Here is a 16760-nt window from a genome sequence, read left to right on the forward strand (position 1 = left end):
TGAATGACAAAAAAAAAGAGAATTTTGTTACTTACCGTAAATTCTTTTTCTTATAGTTCCGTATTGGGAGACCCAGACCATGGGGTGTTTAGCTTCTGCCTCCGGAGGACACACAAAGTACTACACTAAAAAGTGTAGCTCCTCCCTCTGAGCTTATACACCCCCTGGTAGCCAGTCCTAGCCAGTTTAGTGCAAAAGCTGAAGGAGAATAGCCACCCACAAGTAGAACCGAGTAAGAACCGGAACAACCGGAGACTCTGTCCACGACAACAGCCGGTGATAACACACGGAACAAGAAAATTGCCAACAGGCAACAGGGAGGGAGCTGGGTCTCCCAATACGGAACTATAAGAAAAAGAATTTACGGTAAGTAACAAAATTCTCTTTTTCTTTATCGTTCCTTTGGGAGACCCAGACCATGGGACGTTCCAAAGCTGTCCCTGGGTGGGAATAAACAGAAAAAACTAAGAAGTAGGCGGAGCCTAACTTCACAAGTGGGCGACAGCCGCCAGAAGGATGCGTCTGCCCAAGCTCGCATCTGCCGAAGCATGAGCATGCACTTGCTAGTGCTTCGAAAAGTTATGCAGGCTAGTCCAAGTGGCAGCCTGACACACTTGTTGAGCCGTAGCCTGGTGCCTAAAAGCCCAAGAGGCACCGACAGCTCTGGTCGAGTGTGCTTTGATCCCCGGCGGGGGAGGCACCTGAGTACTCTGGTAGGCGTCCGAAATGGTCGATCTAATCCAACGGGCCAAGGTCGGCTTAGAAGCAGAGAGACCCTTGCGCCGCCCTGTGGTTAGCACAAAAAGAGAGGTGCACCGCCTAAGCGCAGTGGTGCGAGACACATAGATCCGGAGAGCACGCACCAGATCTAGAGTATGCAGCGCTTTCTCAAAGCGATGAACAGGGGCCGGACAGAAGGAAGGCAAGGAAATATCCTGGTTAAGATGGAAGGGAGAGACCACCTTAGGAAGAAAGTCCGGGGTCGGACGGAGAACTACCTTGTCTTGGTGAAAAAACAAAAAAGGTGACTCCGAGGAGAGCGCAGCCAAATCAGAGACTCTCCTGAGAGACGTTATGGCAACTAGAAAGGCCACCTTTTGAGAAAGACGATACAAAGAAACCTCCCTAAGGGGCTCGAAAGGGGGTTTCTGCAATACCGTGAGGACCAAGTTAAGGTCCCAGGGATCCAAGGGCCGCCGATAAGGCGTAATGATGTGAGACGCACCTTGCATAAAGGTGCGGACCTGAGCCACCCGGGCGAGACGCTGCTGGAACAGCACTGATAGAGCTGAGACTTGTCCCTTGAGAGAGTTGAGGGACAGTCCTAGCTGCAGACCGGACTGTAAAAAAGACAGAAGGGTCGGCAACGAGAATGGCCAAGGAGAATGGCCGGAAGAGCGACACCAGGACAGGAAAATTTTCCAAGTCCTGTGATAGATCTTGACGGAGGAAGACTTACGGGCCCGAGTCATAGTGGAGATGACTTCAGGAGGAATACCAGAAGCCGTCAAAATCCAGGACTCAAGAGCCACGCTGTCAATTTGAGTGCCGCAGAATTCGGGCGGAAAAACGGACCTTGCGAGAGCAGGTCTGGACGCTCCGGAAGATGCCACGGCATCTCCACGGACAGTTGGAGCAGGTCCGGATACCAAGCTCGCCTGGGCCAGTCCGGTGCAATGAGGATGACTCGACGGCCCTCCATTCTGATCTTGCGCAGGACTCTGGGCAAGAGAGCTAGAGGGGGAAACATGTAGGACAAACGAAACTGGGACCAGTCTTGAACCAGAGCGTCCGCGGCGAAGGCCTGAGGATCGTGGGAGCGAGCCACGTAAACCGGAACCTTGTTGTTGTGACGGGATGCCATTAGGTCCACGTCCGGAGTGCCCCACTTGCGGCAGATTGACCGAAACACTGCCGGGTGCAGGGACCACTCGCCACCGTCCACGGATTGACGGCTGAGATAATCTGCCTCCCAGTTTTCTACGCCAGGGATGTGGACTGCGGATATGGTGGACTTGGAGTCCTCCGCCCATTGAAGAATGCGTTGGACCTCCAACATTGCCAGGCGGCTGCGTGTCCCGCCTTGGTGATTGATGTAGGCAACCGCTGTCGCGTTGTCTGACTGGACTCGAATGTGCCTGCCCGCCAACAGGTGGTGAAAGGCTAGGAGAGCTAGAAGCACAGCTCTGGTTTCCAGCACATTGATTGAAAGGGCTGACTCGGACGGAGTCCAAGTGCCCTGTGCTCTGTGGTGGAGATGTACCGCTCCCCAGCCGGATAGGCTGGCATCCGTGGTGAGAATCACCCAGGACGGAGTCAGGAAGGAGCGCCCTTGGGACAGGGAGAGGGGTCGAAGCCACCACTGAAGAGAGCTCCTGGTCCGTGGCGACAGAGCCACTAACCTCTGTAAGGAGGAAGGCCGCTTGTCCCAACAGCGGAGAATGTCCAGCTGCAGAGGACGCAGATGGAACTGGGCAAAGGGAACCGCCTCCATGGAGGCCACCATTTGACCCAGCACCTGCATCAGGCGCCTGAGGGTATAACGGCGGGGCCTCAGGAGAGAGCGCACCGCCAACCGGAGTGACAGCTGTTTGTCTAAGGGCAACTTCACAAGTACCGGCAAAGTCTCGAACTGCATCCCTAGGTACGTGAGACTCTGGGTCGGAGTCAGAGTGGATTTGGGAAGATTGACAATCCACCCGAATTGGGCTAGGGTGGCGAGAGTGAGCGAAACACTCCGCTGACAGTCTGCGCTGGATGTACCCTTGACCAGAAGGTCGTCCAGATAAGGAAGCACTGCTAACCCCTGGAGGTGCAGGACCGCAATCACTGCCGCCATGACCTTGGTGAATACCCGAGGGGACGTGGCTAACCCGAAGGGGAGAGCCACGAATTGGAAATGATCCTCTCCTATATCAAAACGTAACCAACGCTGATGTGACACTGCGATTGGCACATGTAGATAGGCATCTCTGATGTCGATGGACGCCAGGAACTCCCCTTGGGTCATAGAGGCAATGACTGATCGCAGAGACTCCATGCGAAAATGCCGCACCCGGACATGCTTGTTGAGAAGCTTGAGATCCAGGATGGGCCGGAAGGTACCGTCCTTTTTTGGAACTAGGAAGAGATTTGAGTAAAAACCTCTGAACCGTTCCTGAGCGGGAACTGGGACAATCACTCCGTTTGCCTGCAAGGACGCCACGGCCTGCGAGAAGGCGGCGGCCTTGGAGCAGGGGGGAGTTGAGAGAAAAAATCTGTTTGGAGGGCTGGAAGAGAATTCTATCCTGTAGCCGTGAGATATGATGTCTCTCACCCACTGATCGGAGCGTCGCCAAAGTGGGAGAGCCTGCCACCGACTAAGGACGTGGCTGGAGCGGGCCGAGAGTCATGAGGAAGCTGCCTTAGCGGCAGAACCTCCTGCGGTCTTCTGCGGACGCGCTTTTGGGCGCCAGTTGGATTTCTGATCCTTGGCTGAGTTAGCGGACAAGGCGGAAGGCTTAGAGGATGACCAGTTGGAGGAACGAAAGGAACGAAACCTCGATTGATTCCTACCCTGGGTGGGTTTCCTGGTCTTGGTTTGTGGCATGGAAGTACTCTTCCCGCCAGTAGCTTCTTTAATGATTTCGTCCAGCTGTTCACCAAACAGCCGTGAACCAGCAAAAGGGAGCCCAGCAAGAAACTTCTTGGAAGAAGCATCTGCCTTCCACTCTCGAAGCCACAAAATCCTGCGGATAACAAGAGAATTAGCTGAAGCCACCGCAGTGCGGTGAGCAGCCTCTAGCATGGCAGACATGGCATAGGATGAAAAAGCTGAAGCCTGAGCAGTTAAGGTAACCATCTCAGGCATAGATTCCTTGGTGAGGGAATGCATCTCCTCTAGAGAAGCAGAGATGGCTTTGAGGGCCCACAGTGCTGCAAAAGTCGGGGAAAACGCGGCCCCCGCAGCTTCATACAGAGATTTGGCCAGAAGGTCAATCTGACGGTCAGTGGAATCCTTAAGTGAGGTGCCGTCAGCCACCGACACAACGGTCCGGGCTGATAGCCTAGACACCGGAGGGTCTACCTTTGGGGAGTGAGACCACTCCTTGACCACCTCAGGTGGAAATGGAAACCGGTCATCAGAACCACGCTTTGGAAAGCGTTTGTCAGGGCAGGCCCTGGGTTTGGTCACAGCGGTCTGAAAACTGGAGTGGTTAAAGAACACACTCTTCACTCTCTTACGCGAGGTAAACTGATGTTTTTCTGCCAAAGAGAGTTGCTCCTCTGACACTGGCGGATTGAGATCCAGCACAGAATTAATAGAAGCAATCAAATCACTAAGATCTGAGTCACCCTCAGAGAAATCGATGGGATACATAGCCTCCGAGCCCCCAGTGAGGGCACCCTCCTCATCTTGAGAGTCAGCTCTTGAGACAGAGCCGTGGAATGGGGAGGGGGAGGAAACCCTGCGCCTTCTCTTAGAAGGACGGGGTCTGGGATCAGATGATGAATCCTCCGTGAGCTCCGATGGACAGAGGTCAGAGGATAGGAGTCCTCTGTCAAGAGTATTAGAGGCACCCTGTGAGGGGGGCTGATGCATATTCAAAGTCCTGGACAAAAGCCCCATGGACTCAGCAAATGACTGGGATATGGACCTAGAAAAGGACTCTACCCAGGCCGGGGGTTCAATCACAGGTGCAGCAGCAGCCTGAGAGGCCACTGGGGGTGAGACTCCAGGCTGTGGCACCGCCAAGTTAGAGCAGACATCACAATGTGGATAGGTGCTCGGCTCAGGCAGCAGGAGCTTACATGCAGTGCATGCAGAATAAAGCTTTGGAGCCTTGCTCCTTGTGTGAGACATGCTGCTGGAGTGGGGGCTTTGCAGAGAATGAACCCCAGGGAGAATATACAGAGGTCCACAACCGGAGACCGGCTGTGGCTTACCAGACCGCTGAGCGCGGTGTTGTGTGCCCTCCAGATCCCGAAGCCCGGTCCCCCAGTGCGCAGCACCTCAGCAGAGATGCAGATGCAAGATGTCCCAGAGCAGAGTGAACTCTGCCTGAGAAATGGCCCCCGAAGCGAAGAGAGGGGGCGGGACTAGGGGCGTTCCTATAAAAGAGCGGGAACTGGAGGGGTATAGAGACCTGCAGGGAAGGAGGGACGCCCCAGCAGTGGGGAGTGTCCCTCCCCTGTGTAGAACGGCCGCCGGGAGGAGCCGAACCTGTCCCTCTGCATGAGTGACATGCGAGGGCAGGAAAATGAAACTAGGCCTCCAGCGAAGACGGGGCCTAAATTTAAGCGGCGAGGCCGACAAGCAGGCACCATCGGCGCGGTTCTCAGGCAAAAGCTAGAGAACCCGCCGGAAAAGTTAAAACAATCACATACAGTATACTCTCCCCTTACAATAAAGAACCGGGACCCCCAACATAAACGTCTCAGGTACTTAGCTGCTGAGACGCAGGGCCAAGTCACTGGGGATGAGTGCTCCGGTCCAACAGAATCCTCAAGGGGCTGTGGATGGAGACCGGACTCCTGCCAGGCATGGAGACCGTGCTGGCTCCCACTTCAAGCCAGAGCCCAGAAGGGATGGTGAAGGAGCATGGCATGTAAGGCTGCAGCCTTGTAAATCAACCTTAACAACACCGCCGACACAGTGGGGTGAGAAGGGACATGCCGGGAGTCCAGACATGAACACGCTTTTCTTCAAACTCTTTCCAAAAGTCAAACAAATCAGATGAGAATGCATGTGTGGATGTATGCCTCCTGACACAAAGCAATAAACTGGCTAGGACTGGCTACCAGGGGGTGTATAAGCTCAGAGGGAGGAGCTACACTTTTAAGTGTAGTACTTTGTGTGTCCTCCGGAGGCAGAAGCTAAACACCCCATGGTCTGGGTCTCCCAAAGGAACGATAAAGAAAAAGATTTCGAGTGAAAACACTAATCGGCCATGATGTGTACATGATAATATTAACCCCTGCGGGGAAAAACTTGTGCATCACAATATGCAAAGGAAGCTCAACCCAGTGGCACACCATCGCTTTAGTGAATGTGGCCAACCACGCCTGAAAATAAACCTGTTTTCCTACATCACTAACAGTGTATTCACACAGTGCAAAATGGAGAGTTAAAAGGTTTTCCTGTATTAGCAGATGTTATTAAAAGAAAATGACTACATAACTATGGCGAAAACGGTTGTTTTCTCACAGATAAGCTGCTCTCTGCTATTTTTCCTGAAATTTCAAAAGCCAAAAAGTTTCAAAGAAAACCCCCTGGGAAAAAAAAAAAAAAGAGAGACCTAAAGGGTGCTTTACACACTGCAACATCACCAGCGATCTCGTTAGGGATGTAACACACCAGATCGCACATACGATTTGCCGAGATCGCACATAGGTCATTTTTGTAGCGCCGGTCACATGTGCGATCTCGGCAAATCGTATGTGCGATCTGGCGTGTTACATTGCTAACGAGATCGCTGGCGATGTCGCAGTGTGTGAAGCACCCTTTAGAGGTCCCCCTTCTAAAGGCCCCGTTACACGCAACGACATCGCTAACGAGATGTCGCTGGGGTCACGGAATTCGTGACGCACATCCGGCCTCGTTAGCGACGTCGTTGCGTGTGACACCTACCATCGGCCGCTAACGATACCAAATAATGCAAACATCGTTGATTGTTGACACGTCGTTCATTTCCCAAATGTCGTTGCTGGTTCAGGACGCAGGTTGTTCGTCGTTCCTGAGGCAGCACACATCGCTACGTGTGACACACCGGGAAAGACGAACAACAGCGTTCCTGCGTCCACCGGCAATGAGGTGGGAGTGACGTTCATGTGGCTGCTCTCCGTCCCTCCGCTTCTATTGGACGCCTGCCGTGTGATGTCGCTGTGACGACGAACGAATCTCCCCCTTAAAAAAAGAGTTTGTTCGGCGGCCACAGCGACGTCGTTAGGAAGGTATATGCGTGTGACGCATACCAACGATATTGTTCGCCACAGACAGCAATTTGCCCATGACGCACGAACGACGGGGGCGGGTGCTATCGCTAGCGATGTCGCTGCGTGTAAAGCGGCCTTTAGTCTCATCTGTAATTTCTGCATCAAGAATCCCTCCCAGATGTGAGATTTGAGAGACGTAAAACCTCTCCGACATCATATGCATGTCTTTCCAGTAAACAGATAAGTAGCAGTCAGGCACCATTGGCGCGGCTAATCATTGTGGCGACAGATATGCGATCAGCACATTCATTGTTGGACCATTACAATCAGAAAATATAGAAAAAAAAATATATGATAGGACATATAAATACCTCAAGAGTTTTTCGCAGGGTGTATATGATCTGTTCAGAAGAGTCTAGTTCCTCTTTCATTCCTGCGCAAACACGTTTTTTGGTCTCCAGCTTTTGCGGAAAGAAAATAAAAAGTAAACTGAAATGTCACTTTGGATATTTCAAATTAAATTATTAACAAATCGCATTATTCTGATATTACTGAAAAAGTCAAACATTTCAGATTAAAGGGAAACCTTACGGATCAACTGTCCTAAGTCGTCGATATTATGGCATGTACAGTATATCAGTAAAGTGACTACACTCCTCACATTTTTGAAAATATTTTATAATTATAGATGGGCGAACGCACAGAGGTTTGGGTCCGGCCGGAGTGTCCAGGACCAGACTTGAACCCGAACACCGGACAGCATATAAGTCTATAGGGACCTGAACTTCTGTGCTGTACAATAATGTAACAAGGAAACAACAAAGAGCCAGCACCAATGTGCACTAAGGCATCAAATATTCCAAACTGCATTATAAAAATTTTTTTTTTTTTTTTTGAGATTTTTGGCAAAAAATTGCAATTTCTTGAGCTGCTTCGCCACGTCACGGCAAATCTCATTTGAAGCAGTCCTACACAAAAATATTTTTATAAAATGTGCCATGCGGCCTCACATATAAATAGCAGAACTGCTCTCAGCAGCACTCACCTGGTCTATTGCAGTCCCGTACCCATGACTGAGTCATGGCTGTGGGCGGGACAGGTCCAAGCAAATGCTGCATGAAGTATATATATAGCCTGTGGACAAAGCCTGATGACCCAATGTGAACAGTCACCAAACGCCAAAATCTATACAGATGGAATACATCCCAAATTGGGGTGCATAGCAAGGTGGAGGTCAACCACCGACCAATTCAACAAAGAAACAACAAAGAGCCAGCACCAATGTGCACTAAGGCATCAAATATTCCAAACTGCATTATAAAAATTTTTTTTTTTTTTTTTTTGAGATTTTTGGCAAAAAATTGCAATTTCTTGAGCTGCTTCGCCACGTCACGGCAAATCTCATTTGAAGCAGTCCTACACAAAAATATTTTTATAAAATGTGCCATGCGGCCTCACATATAAATAGCAGAACTGCTCTCAGCAGCACTCACCTGGTCTATTGCAGTCCCGTACCCATGACTGAGTCATGGCTGTGGGCGGGACAGGTCCAAGCAAATGCTGCATGAAGTATATATATAGCCTGTGGACAAAGCCTGATGACCCAATGTGAACAGTCACCAAACGCCAAAATCTATACAGATGGAATACATCCCAAATTGGGGTGCATAGCAAGGTGGAGGTCAACCACCGACCAATTCAACAAAGAAACAACAAAGAGCCAGCACCAATGTGCACTAAGGCATCAAATATTCCAAACTGCATTATAAGAATTTTTTTTTTGAGATTTTTGGCAAAAAATTGCAATTTCTTGAGCTGCTTCGCCACGTCACGGCAAATCTCATTTGAAGCAGTCCTACACAAAAATATTTTTATAAAATGTGCCATGCGGCCTCACATATAAATAGCAGAACTGCTCTCAGCAGCACTCACCTGGTCTATTGCAGTCCCGTACCCATGACTGAGTCATGGCTGTGGGCGGGACAGGTCCAAGCAAATGCTGCATGAAGTATATATATAGCCTGTGGACAAAGCCTGATGACCCAATGTGAACAGTCACCAAACGCCAAAATCTATACAGATGGAATACATCCCAAATTGGGGTGCATAGCAAGGTGGAGGTCAACCACCGACCAATTCAACAAAGAAACAACAAAGAGCCAGCACCAATGTGCACTAAGGCATCAAATATTCCAAACTGCATTATAAAAATTTTTTTTTTTTTGAGATTTTTGGCAAAAAATTGCAATTTCTTGAGCTGCTTCGCCACGTCACGGCAAATCTCATTTGAAGCAGTCCTACACAAAAATATTTTTATAAAATGTGCCATGCGGCCTCACATATAAATAGCAGAACTGCTCTCAGCAGCACTCACCTGGTCTATTGCAGTCCCGTACCCATGACTGAGTCATGGCTGTGGGCGGGACAGGTCCAAGCAAATGCTGCATGAAGTATATATATAGCCTGTGGACAAAGCCTGATGACCCAATGTGAACAGTCACCAAACGCCAAAATCTATACAGATGGAATACATCCCAAATTGGGGTGCATAGCAAGGTGGAGGTCAACCACCGACCAATTCAACAAAGAAACAACAAAGAGCCAGCACCAATGTGCACTAAGGCATCAAATATTCCAAACTGCATTATAAAAATTTTTTTTTTTTTTTTTTTTGAGATTTTTGGCAAAAAATTGCAATTTCTTGAGCTGCTTCGCCACGTCACGGCAAATCTCATTTGAAGCAGTCCTACACAAAAATATTTTTATAAAATGTGCCATGCGGCCTCACATATAAATAGCAGAACTGCTCTCAGCAGCACTCACCTGGTCTATTGCAGTCCCGTACCCATGACTGAGTCATGGCTGTGGGCGGGACAGGTCCAAGCAAATGCTGCATGAAGTATATATATAGCCTGTGGACAAAGCCTGATGACCCAATGTGAACAGTCACCAAACGCCAAAATCTATACAGATGGAATACATCCCAAATTGGGGTGCATAGCAAGGTGGAGGTCAACCACCGACCAATTCAACAAAGAAACAACAAAGAGCCAGCACCAATGTGCACTAAGGCATCAAATATTCCAAACTGCATTATAAAAATTTTTTTTTTTTTTTTTTGAGATTTTTGGCAAAAAATTGCAATTTCTTGAGCTGCTTCGCCACGTCACGGCAAATCTCATTTGAAGCAGTCCTACACAAAAATATTTTTATAAAATGTGCCATGCGGCCTCACATATAAATAGCAGAACTGCTCTCAGCAGCACTCACCTGGTCTATTGCAGTCCCGTACCCATGACTGAGTCATGGCTGTGGGCGGGACAGGTCCAAGCAAATGCTGCATGAAGTATATATATAGCCTGTGGACAAAGCCTGATGACCCAATGTGAACAGTCACCAAACGCCAAAATCTATACAGATGGAATACATCCCAAATTGGGGTGCATAGCAAGGTGGAGGTCAACCACCGACCAATTCAACAAAGAAACAACAAAGAGCCAGCACCAATGTGCACTAAGGCATCAAATATTCCAAACTGCATTATAAAAATTTTTTTTTTTTTTTTTTTTTTTTTTGAGATTTTTGGCAAAAAATTGCAATTTCTTGAGCTGCTTCGCCACGTCACGGCAAATCTCATTTGAGAGCAGTTCTGCTATTTATATGTGAGGCCGCATGGCACATTTTATAAAAATATTTTAGTGTAGGACTGCTTCAAATGAGATTTGCCGTGACGTGGCGAAGCAGCTCAAGAAATTGCAATTTTTTGCCAAAAATCTCAAAAAAAATTTTTTATAATGCAGTTTGGAATATTTGATGCCTTAGTGCACATTGGTGCTGGCTCTTTGTTTGTTTCTTTAATAATGTAACAAGGGCAAGGGGGCTAAAAAAAGAAGCAAAACGATGATTAAAGCAGGACAGTTACACTTACAGAGTCTCCACACCGCTGTCACACTGCTCATTAACTCTCATGCATATTTACTGCTTCCCCTGCCTACACTCTGTGACAGCATTTGTGATTGGTTGCATTTAGACTCCTGGCATGCCGGTGTCTGGGATTGTTTGCCCTCACAATAATTGTCTGGGTCCCTAAGTGAAGTGTAAAAATAAACAAATACTTTAAAAAATGGCGTATGGTCTCTCGTATTTTGACACCCAGCCCAGAAAAAGCAGACAGCAGGAGGCTGCAGCCCCCTCTTGGTGCTTCATCTTATTTGTGTATCAAAATACGAGGGACCCCATGTGGGTTTTTCAAAATTGTTTAGATAAATAATTTAAAAAATGGCATGTGGTACCCCCCCCAATTTTGGTACACAGCCAAGATAAATCAGAGAGCTAAGGGCTGGTATTCTTAGGCTGGGAATTTAAATAGTTATTGGCCTCCCCGGCCTAAAAATAGCAGCTCGCAGCCACCCCAAAATTGTCGCATTAAAAGTGCCAATTCTGGCACTTAACCTGACTCATCCCAATTGCCCTGGTGCGGTGGCAATCGGGGTAATATAAAAAGTTAATGTCAACAGTGATTTGCAAAAAAAAAAAAATCACAGCTGTCATCAAGCCCTGGATTAGTAATGGGAAGGGGTTTATGAGACCCCCCCATTACTAACCCTGAAAGTCAAAAGAAATAAACACAAAACACAGAAAAAAATCCTTTATTAAAAAGGGAAAAAAAAAAAAAAACACCCTCTTTTCCAATTAACCTCCAAAACACCCCTGCAGGTCTGATGTAATCCACACGAGATCCCACGACGATCCCGGCTCTGCTACATTAGTCGCAGTGCGTAGTCACATTAGAGAACATGGCCGATCATTGCAGGCTGCCGAACACAGTGACGGAGCCGCAGCTGTGCGTGCGGAGGCGTCGGTGAGTTCACCTAAGGTCACAGCTGTTGGTTCCCACGGTACATCAGCTGTGACCTCAGGCAAACTTACTGACGTCACCTCTCACAGCTGTGGCCCCGTTATTGAACTTAAATCCAGCACTGATTTTAATGGTCCCGGATTATTGTATTCAATGGTGCCAGATTACCTGATTAACCGTCACCATTGAAGTCAATAATCTGGCAGCATTAAACTATTAAACTCAATGCCGGATTGCCGGAATGCGCACACATTTGATGATACAGCAATGAGTTCAATGAATTCACCTGAAGTCACAGCTAGGGTACCGCGGGAACTCCATCTGTGACCTCAAGTAAATGCATTGAACTTAATGCCGAATTACCAGATTAGGCTATGTGGCTGTAGACATTTCTGCACAAAATCTGCATCTCCTGCCAAAAACAAAACACTAAAAACGCGATGCGTAAAAGTGGTGGACTGGCCAAGCATGTCTCCAGACCTAAACTCTATTGAGTTGAGTTGGGCATCCCCAAAGGAAGGTAGAGAAGTGCAAGATCTCTAACATCCACCAGCTCCGTGATGTCGTCATGGAGGAGTGGAAGAAGATTTCAGTGCCTCCTGTGAAGCTCTAGTGAACTCCATACCCAAAAGAGTTAAGGCAGTGCTTGAAAATAATGGTGGCAATTCAAAATATTGACACTCTGACAAAATGTTGACATTTTAATTTTGGGGTGTAATGACTTTTGTTGCTAAGAGTTTAGACATTAATGGCTGTGTATTCAGTTATTTAGAAGGCACCAAATTTACACTGTTATACAAGCTGTACACTGACTACTTTACATTGTATCAAAGTGTCATATCTTCAGTGTTGTCCCATGAAAATATATATATATAATAAAATATTTTTTAAAAATGTGGGGGGTGTACTCACTTTTGTGATATACTATAAGCCATAGTAAGCTGAATAAAATTGTACCTTGATATCTGTGATTCGTTGTCTTACGCAAGGGAAATCCACATTTTTCTTAATATATAAATGACCTGTTAAGATCTATGGGCCAGATATAGATCTCCCAGAGAATCTACCTCCAGAGCTTATTATTTTAAATGAAGTGTGAGACATGTAATGACTTGACAGTCTGCTTTCATCCTGAAACACAGCTCTACAGTGAGATCTACGACGACCTATATTGCCCATATAGATGGCTTAGGGGTACTTTGCACACTAAGACATCGCAAGCCGATGCTGCGATGCCGAGCGTGATAGTCCCCGCCCCCGTCGCAGCAGCGATATCTTGTGATAGCTGCCGTAGTGAACATTATCACTACGGCAGCTTCACATGCACTCACCTGCCCTGCGACGTCGCTCTGGCCGGCGAACCGCCTCCTTCCTAAGGGGGCCGGTCGTGCGGCGTCACAGCGACGTCACACAGCAGGCGGCCAATAGAAGTGGAGGGGCCGAGATGAGTGGGGCGTAAACATCCCGCCCACCTCCTTCCTTATTGCAGCCAGGACGCAGGTAAGGAGATGTTCCTCGCTCCTACGGCTTCTCACACAGAGATGTGTGCTGCCGCAGGAACGAGGAACAACATCGTACCGTCGCTGCTGCAAAATGATGGAAATGTCGGACCCTACACCAATCATACGATAACGACGCTTTTGCGCTCGTTAATCGTATGTAAAAGGATTCACATATTGTGATGTCGACAGCGACGCCGGATGTGCGGCACTTTTGATTTGACCCCACCGACATCGCACCTGCGATGTCGCAACGTGCAAAGTACCCCTTAGGAGGGTAGATCATACTGACAAGTTACTTTTAAAAGGGTTTTCTGAGGGATTAGGCTACCTTTTTCATGGATGCATTTAGTACAGAACTAGGGCAGGGACAAAGATGCAGGGAAGCCAAATATAGTTTGCACCATGTGCATGAAATTTCATTCAATTTGCTAGCACTGGAATACTCAACCAATTTCTGCATACAATATAGTAAAATCCTTTGTCTTTTCGCCCCTTGGGAATTTAACCTAATTTTTACATATGTTAATGTGTTTATACTGGTTCCTGGTATGGCCAATGCTTGTAGTTTCAGCACAACATTGGACACTACATGTCCTGGTACCCAACTGGTTCTCTATTGCACACAACTCCTTCCTTGCTTGTTGGCCATGCCGTGGTTGGTTGTAAATGGTTGCACATGTGCTGGTAACAATAATTCAAGGTTCGCTCTGCTCATTAGATGATGCAGCTGCTCATCACTGATGATCTTACGCATGGGGAACCGGTGGCAAGAAGAGAAAGGGTGGAGGAATAATGAAGATGTAAATCAGAAAAGAAGACAACAAAGAGCCAGTCATCACAACAACTGGTCCCAGAATCATAAATCGTGGCGGTTTGAAAAACACAAGTAAATAAAAAAGTCAAGACATTCTATTTCTTGGAACTGGCCATAAAATGTTTGATCATTTAAAAAGATCCAATAGCGGATAGTGATAGTAAGCAATGCAACAAAGGCTCACAAATCTGGTGAAAAACTTGTCAGCGATGATGGTGGAAAGCGAGCTGCCTGCAGCACTACTCATCCCTCCTATTGACAGCACAGAATACTAATCAATGGTGTAAGCTGAGCTAGGGTGGGATCTGTCGATGGATCTGGCACTGCACTGTGAATGAAGAATGCCTATGTTGTGCTTTATTTCAAGATAATACTTTCTAATGGCCGTTTCTATGTGTATTTCAAAAATATTATATTAACCCCTTCACGACCAAAGATGCATATATACGTCCTTGGTCAAGTATGAACTGCATCATTCCCTACACATGGCTGCTGATCTGATCCACCCAGGCCTGTTATCCCCGTAGGTCGGGCTGTCAATCTCTGACAGCGCGATCTAACACGATCCGGAGGGGATTGCACCTTTCCGCTCCCCCATCGGCAGCCCTGTGACGTGATCACGGGGCGCCAATGGGTTTATATGACAGTGTGGGTTCAGATGATGACCCCTGTCGCTGTCATGACTCGCTTCCTGTGAATGAGGGCAGGACAACAGCATTTACAGGAGATCTGCATTTCTGCTGTACACGGAGGTACACGCCACTCGTCAGATACTCCAGATTCGTGACATGGTGTGCATTTCTTCATAAATCAGGAGCATCTTGACTTGAGCACGCACCCTCATCAAGACCGGTGTGAAAAATGCTGGCCTTGATCAATAGGGTTCTTCATTTTGTAAAATTCTTAGATTTTTTTTTTAACTCATTACATACATTTTAGACCCCCATGAGACTGAACCTGCAACTGTTGATTGCTTGTACTATGTACTACAATACTTTAGTAGAGAGGTGTTCATTGAGAATATTTGCACTTCCAATATGACAAAGATCCAAAACAGTGACTGACAAATCAGTGACTGACGTAAAGGAAACTGAAGGATCAAGACTAATCTTCTTCAATATTCTCACCCCAACATCATTGACACCTACATGAATACACAAACATTTACTGTGTGCTAGACAAGCAAAGAGTTTCCAGGATCTGATGGTTTTTTTAATTCGGGACCTGACTTTTTTTTTGCTGCGGCAATACGTAATAAAACAAACAACGGGTGTGTAAACTTTTAAACAGGAGCCTCTCATTATTTCCTCTATAGCTACGGCTTGTGTACCGACTTTGCTACTCCGTGATGTATAATAGTTTCACTTAAATGTCAATAAAAATAATTGATGTGCCTTGTCTGATCGCCCCCATTTCTGTAAAAAAATGTTGGACAAGTTACGAATTCTGCCCAGGGTGTGTAAACTTATAAGCACAACTCTATTCTTTCTTCTTCCAAATATACCAGCCACTTATTCATGCAAGAAAGGATGCTACGTTATGAATGAAGATGAGACTAAGTGAGCAGAAATGCCTGGGTTCATAATGTGACTAAACCTGTAAGTGAACTCATTTAATTCAGCACTTTAGGCCATGTCGGAAGGAAAATCGATGACAGCAGTGATTTCATTCGCTTGTACTGGAAAGCTGTCAAGTCTCAATTCCCAGACCCCAGACCTTTGATATAAACTGGAGGAAAAAAAAGCTCCAGCAGGCCAGAGGCGAGTTGTTTGGAGCCAAAAAGTGGCAGCGTTACCTCATTAGACGTGCTTTCCAGCTTGTTCTGGTAATCTGTCAAGGTATGTCTCAGAGCCGCAATAACAGCAGGTCCAGCAGCTATATCTCTATCACTGTATGTTCCTGGGGAATACAAGTACAACGATCAGACAAGGACAAAGTCACAAAAGGTTACTTTTCCTGTTATAACACTGAGATCAATCACACTAATCAGTATATATATACACATTAATTATAGAAATTAAAATCAGGCTCTATAGATGCAGGGGAATTTCAATATGGCATTAAATATAATGTAGTCCTTTATATTTATATATATATATACATACTAGCTGTAGTACCCGGGCGTTGCCCATGATAGTAACTCTCTTCGAGAGTCTGTCTGTCTCTGTCTGTATCAGTTTCTCTGTCTGTGTCTGTATCAGTCTCTTTGTCTATATCTCTCTATCTCTATGTCTCTCTCTTTCTCTGTGTCTGTCTATGTCTGTCTCTCTCTATCTGTCTGTCTGTCAGTCTCGTTCCAGGTCTCTCTCTTTCCAGGTCTGTCTCTTTACCCGGCTGTCTCTGTCCCCAGCTGTCTTTGTGCCCGGCTGTCTCTGTGCCCGGCTGTCTCTGTGCCCGGCTGTCTCTTTCCAGGGCTGTCTCTGTCCCCGGCTGTCTCTGTTCCTGGCTGTCTCTGTGCCCGGCTGTCTCTGTGCCCGGCTGTCTCTGTGCCCGGCTGTCTCTTTCCAGGGCTGTCTCTATTTCCGGCTGTCTCTGTGCCCGGCTGTCTCTGTGCCCGGCTGTCTCTTTGGCATACTGAACCAGCATGGCTACCACAGCATCTTGCAGCGGCATGCTATTCCATCCGGTTTGCGTTTAGTTGGACCATCATTTATTTTTAAACAGAACAGTG

At 47.2% G+C, this 16760-nt stretch overlaps 1 protein-coding gene across 4 annotated transcripts in view; it reads right to left on the reverse strand.

Moving 5' to 3' along the window:
* Positions 1 to 16760, reverse strand: part of CCDC171 (coiled-coil domain containing 171) — a 222477-nt gene that overhangs the window by 91874 nt on the left and 113843 nt on the right. For all 4 annotated transcript variants that reach the window (XM_075316539.1, XM_075316545.1, XM_075316534.1 and 1 more), the window contains exons 11-12: positions 15885 to 15988; positions 7287 to 7376 (exon numbers count right to left, since the gene is read on the reverse strand). In XM_075316539.1, coding sequence (XP_075172654.1) covers positions 7287 to 7376; positions 15885 to 15988 — 194 coding nt within the window. The remainder of the gene's footprint in view (positions 1 to 7286; positions 7377 to 15884; positions 15989 to 16760) is intronic.

The sequence above is a fragment of the Anomaloglossus baeobatrachus genome, chromosome 1 (genome assembly GCF_048569485.1).
Source record: "Anomaloglossus baeobatrachus isolate aAnoBae1 chromosome 1, aAnoBae1.hap1, whole genome shotgun sequence".
Lineage (NCBI taxonomy): Eukaryota > Metazoa > Chordata > Amphibia > Anura > Aromobatidae > Anomaloglossus > Anomaloglossus baeobatrachus.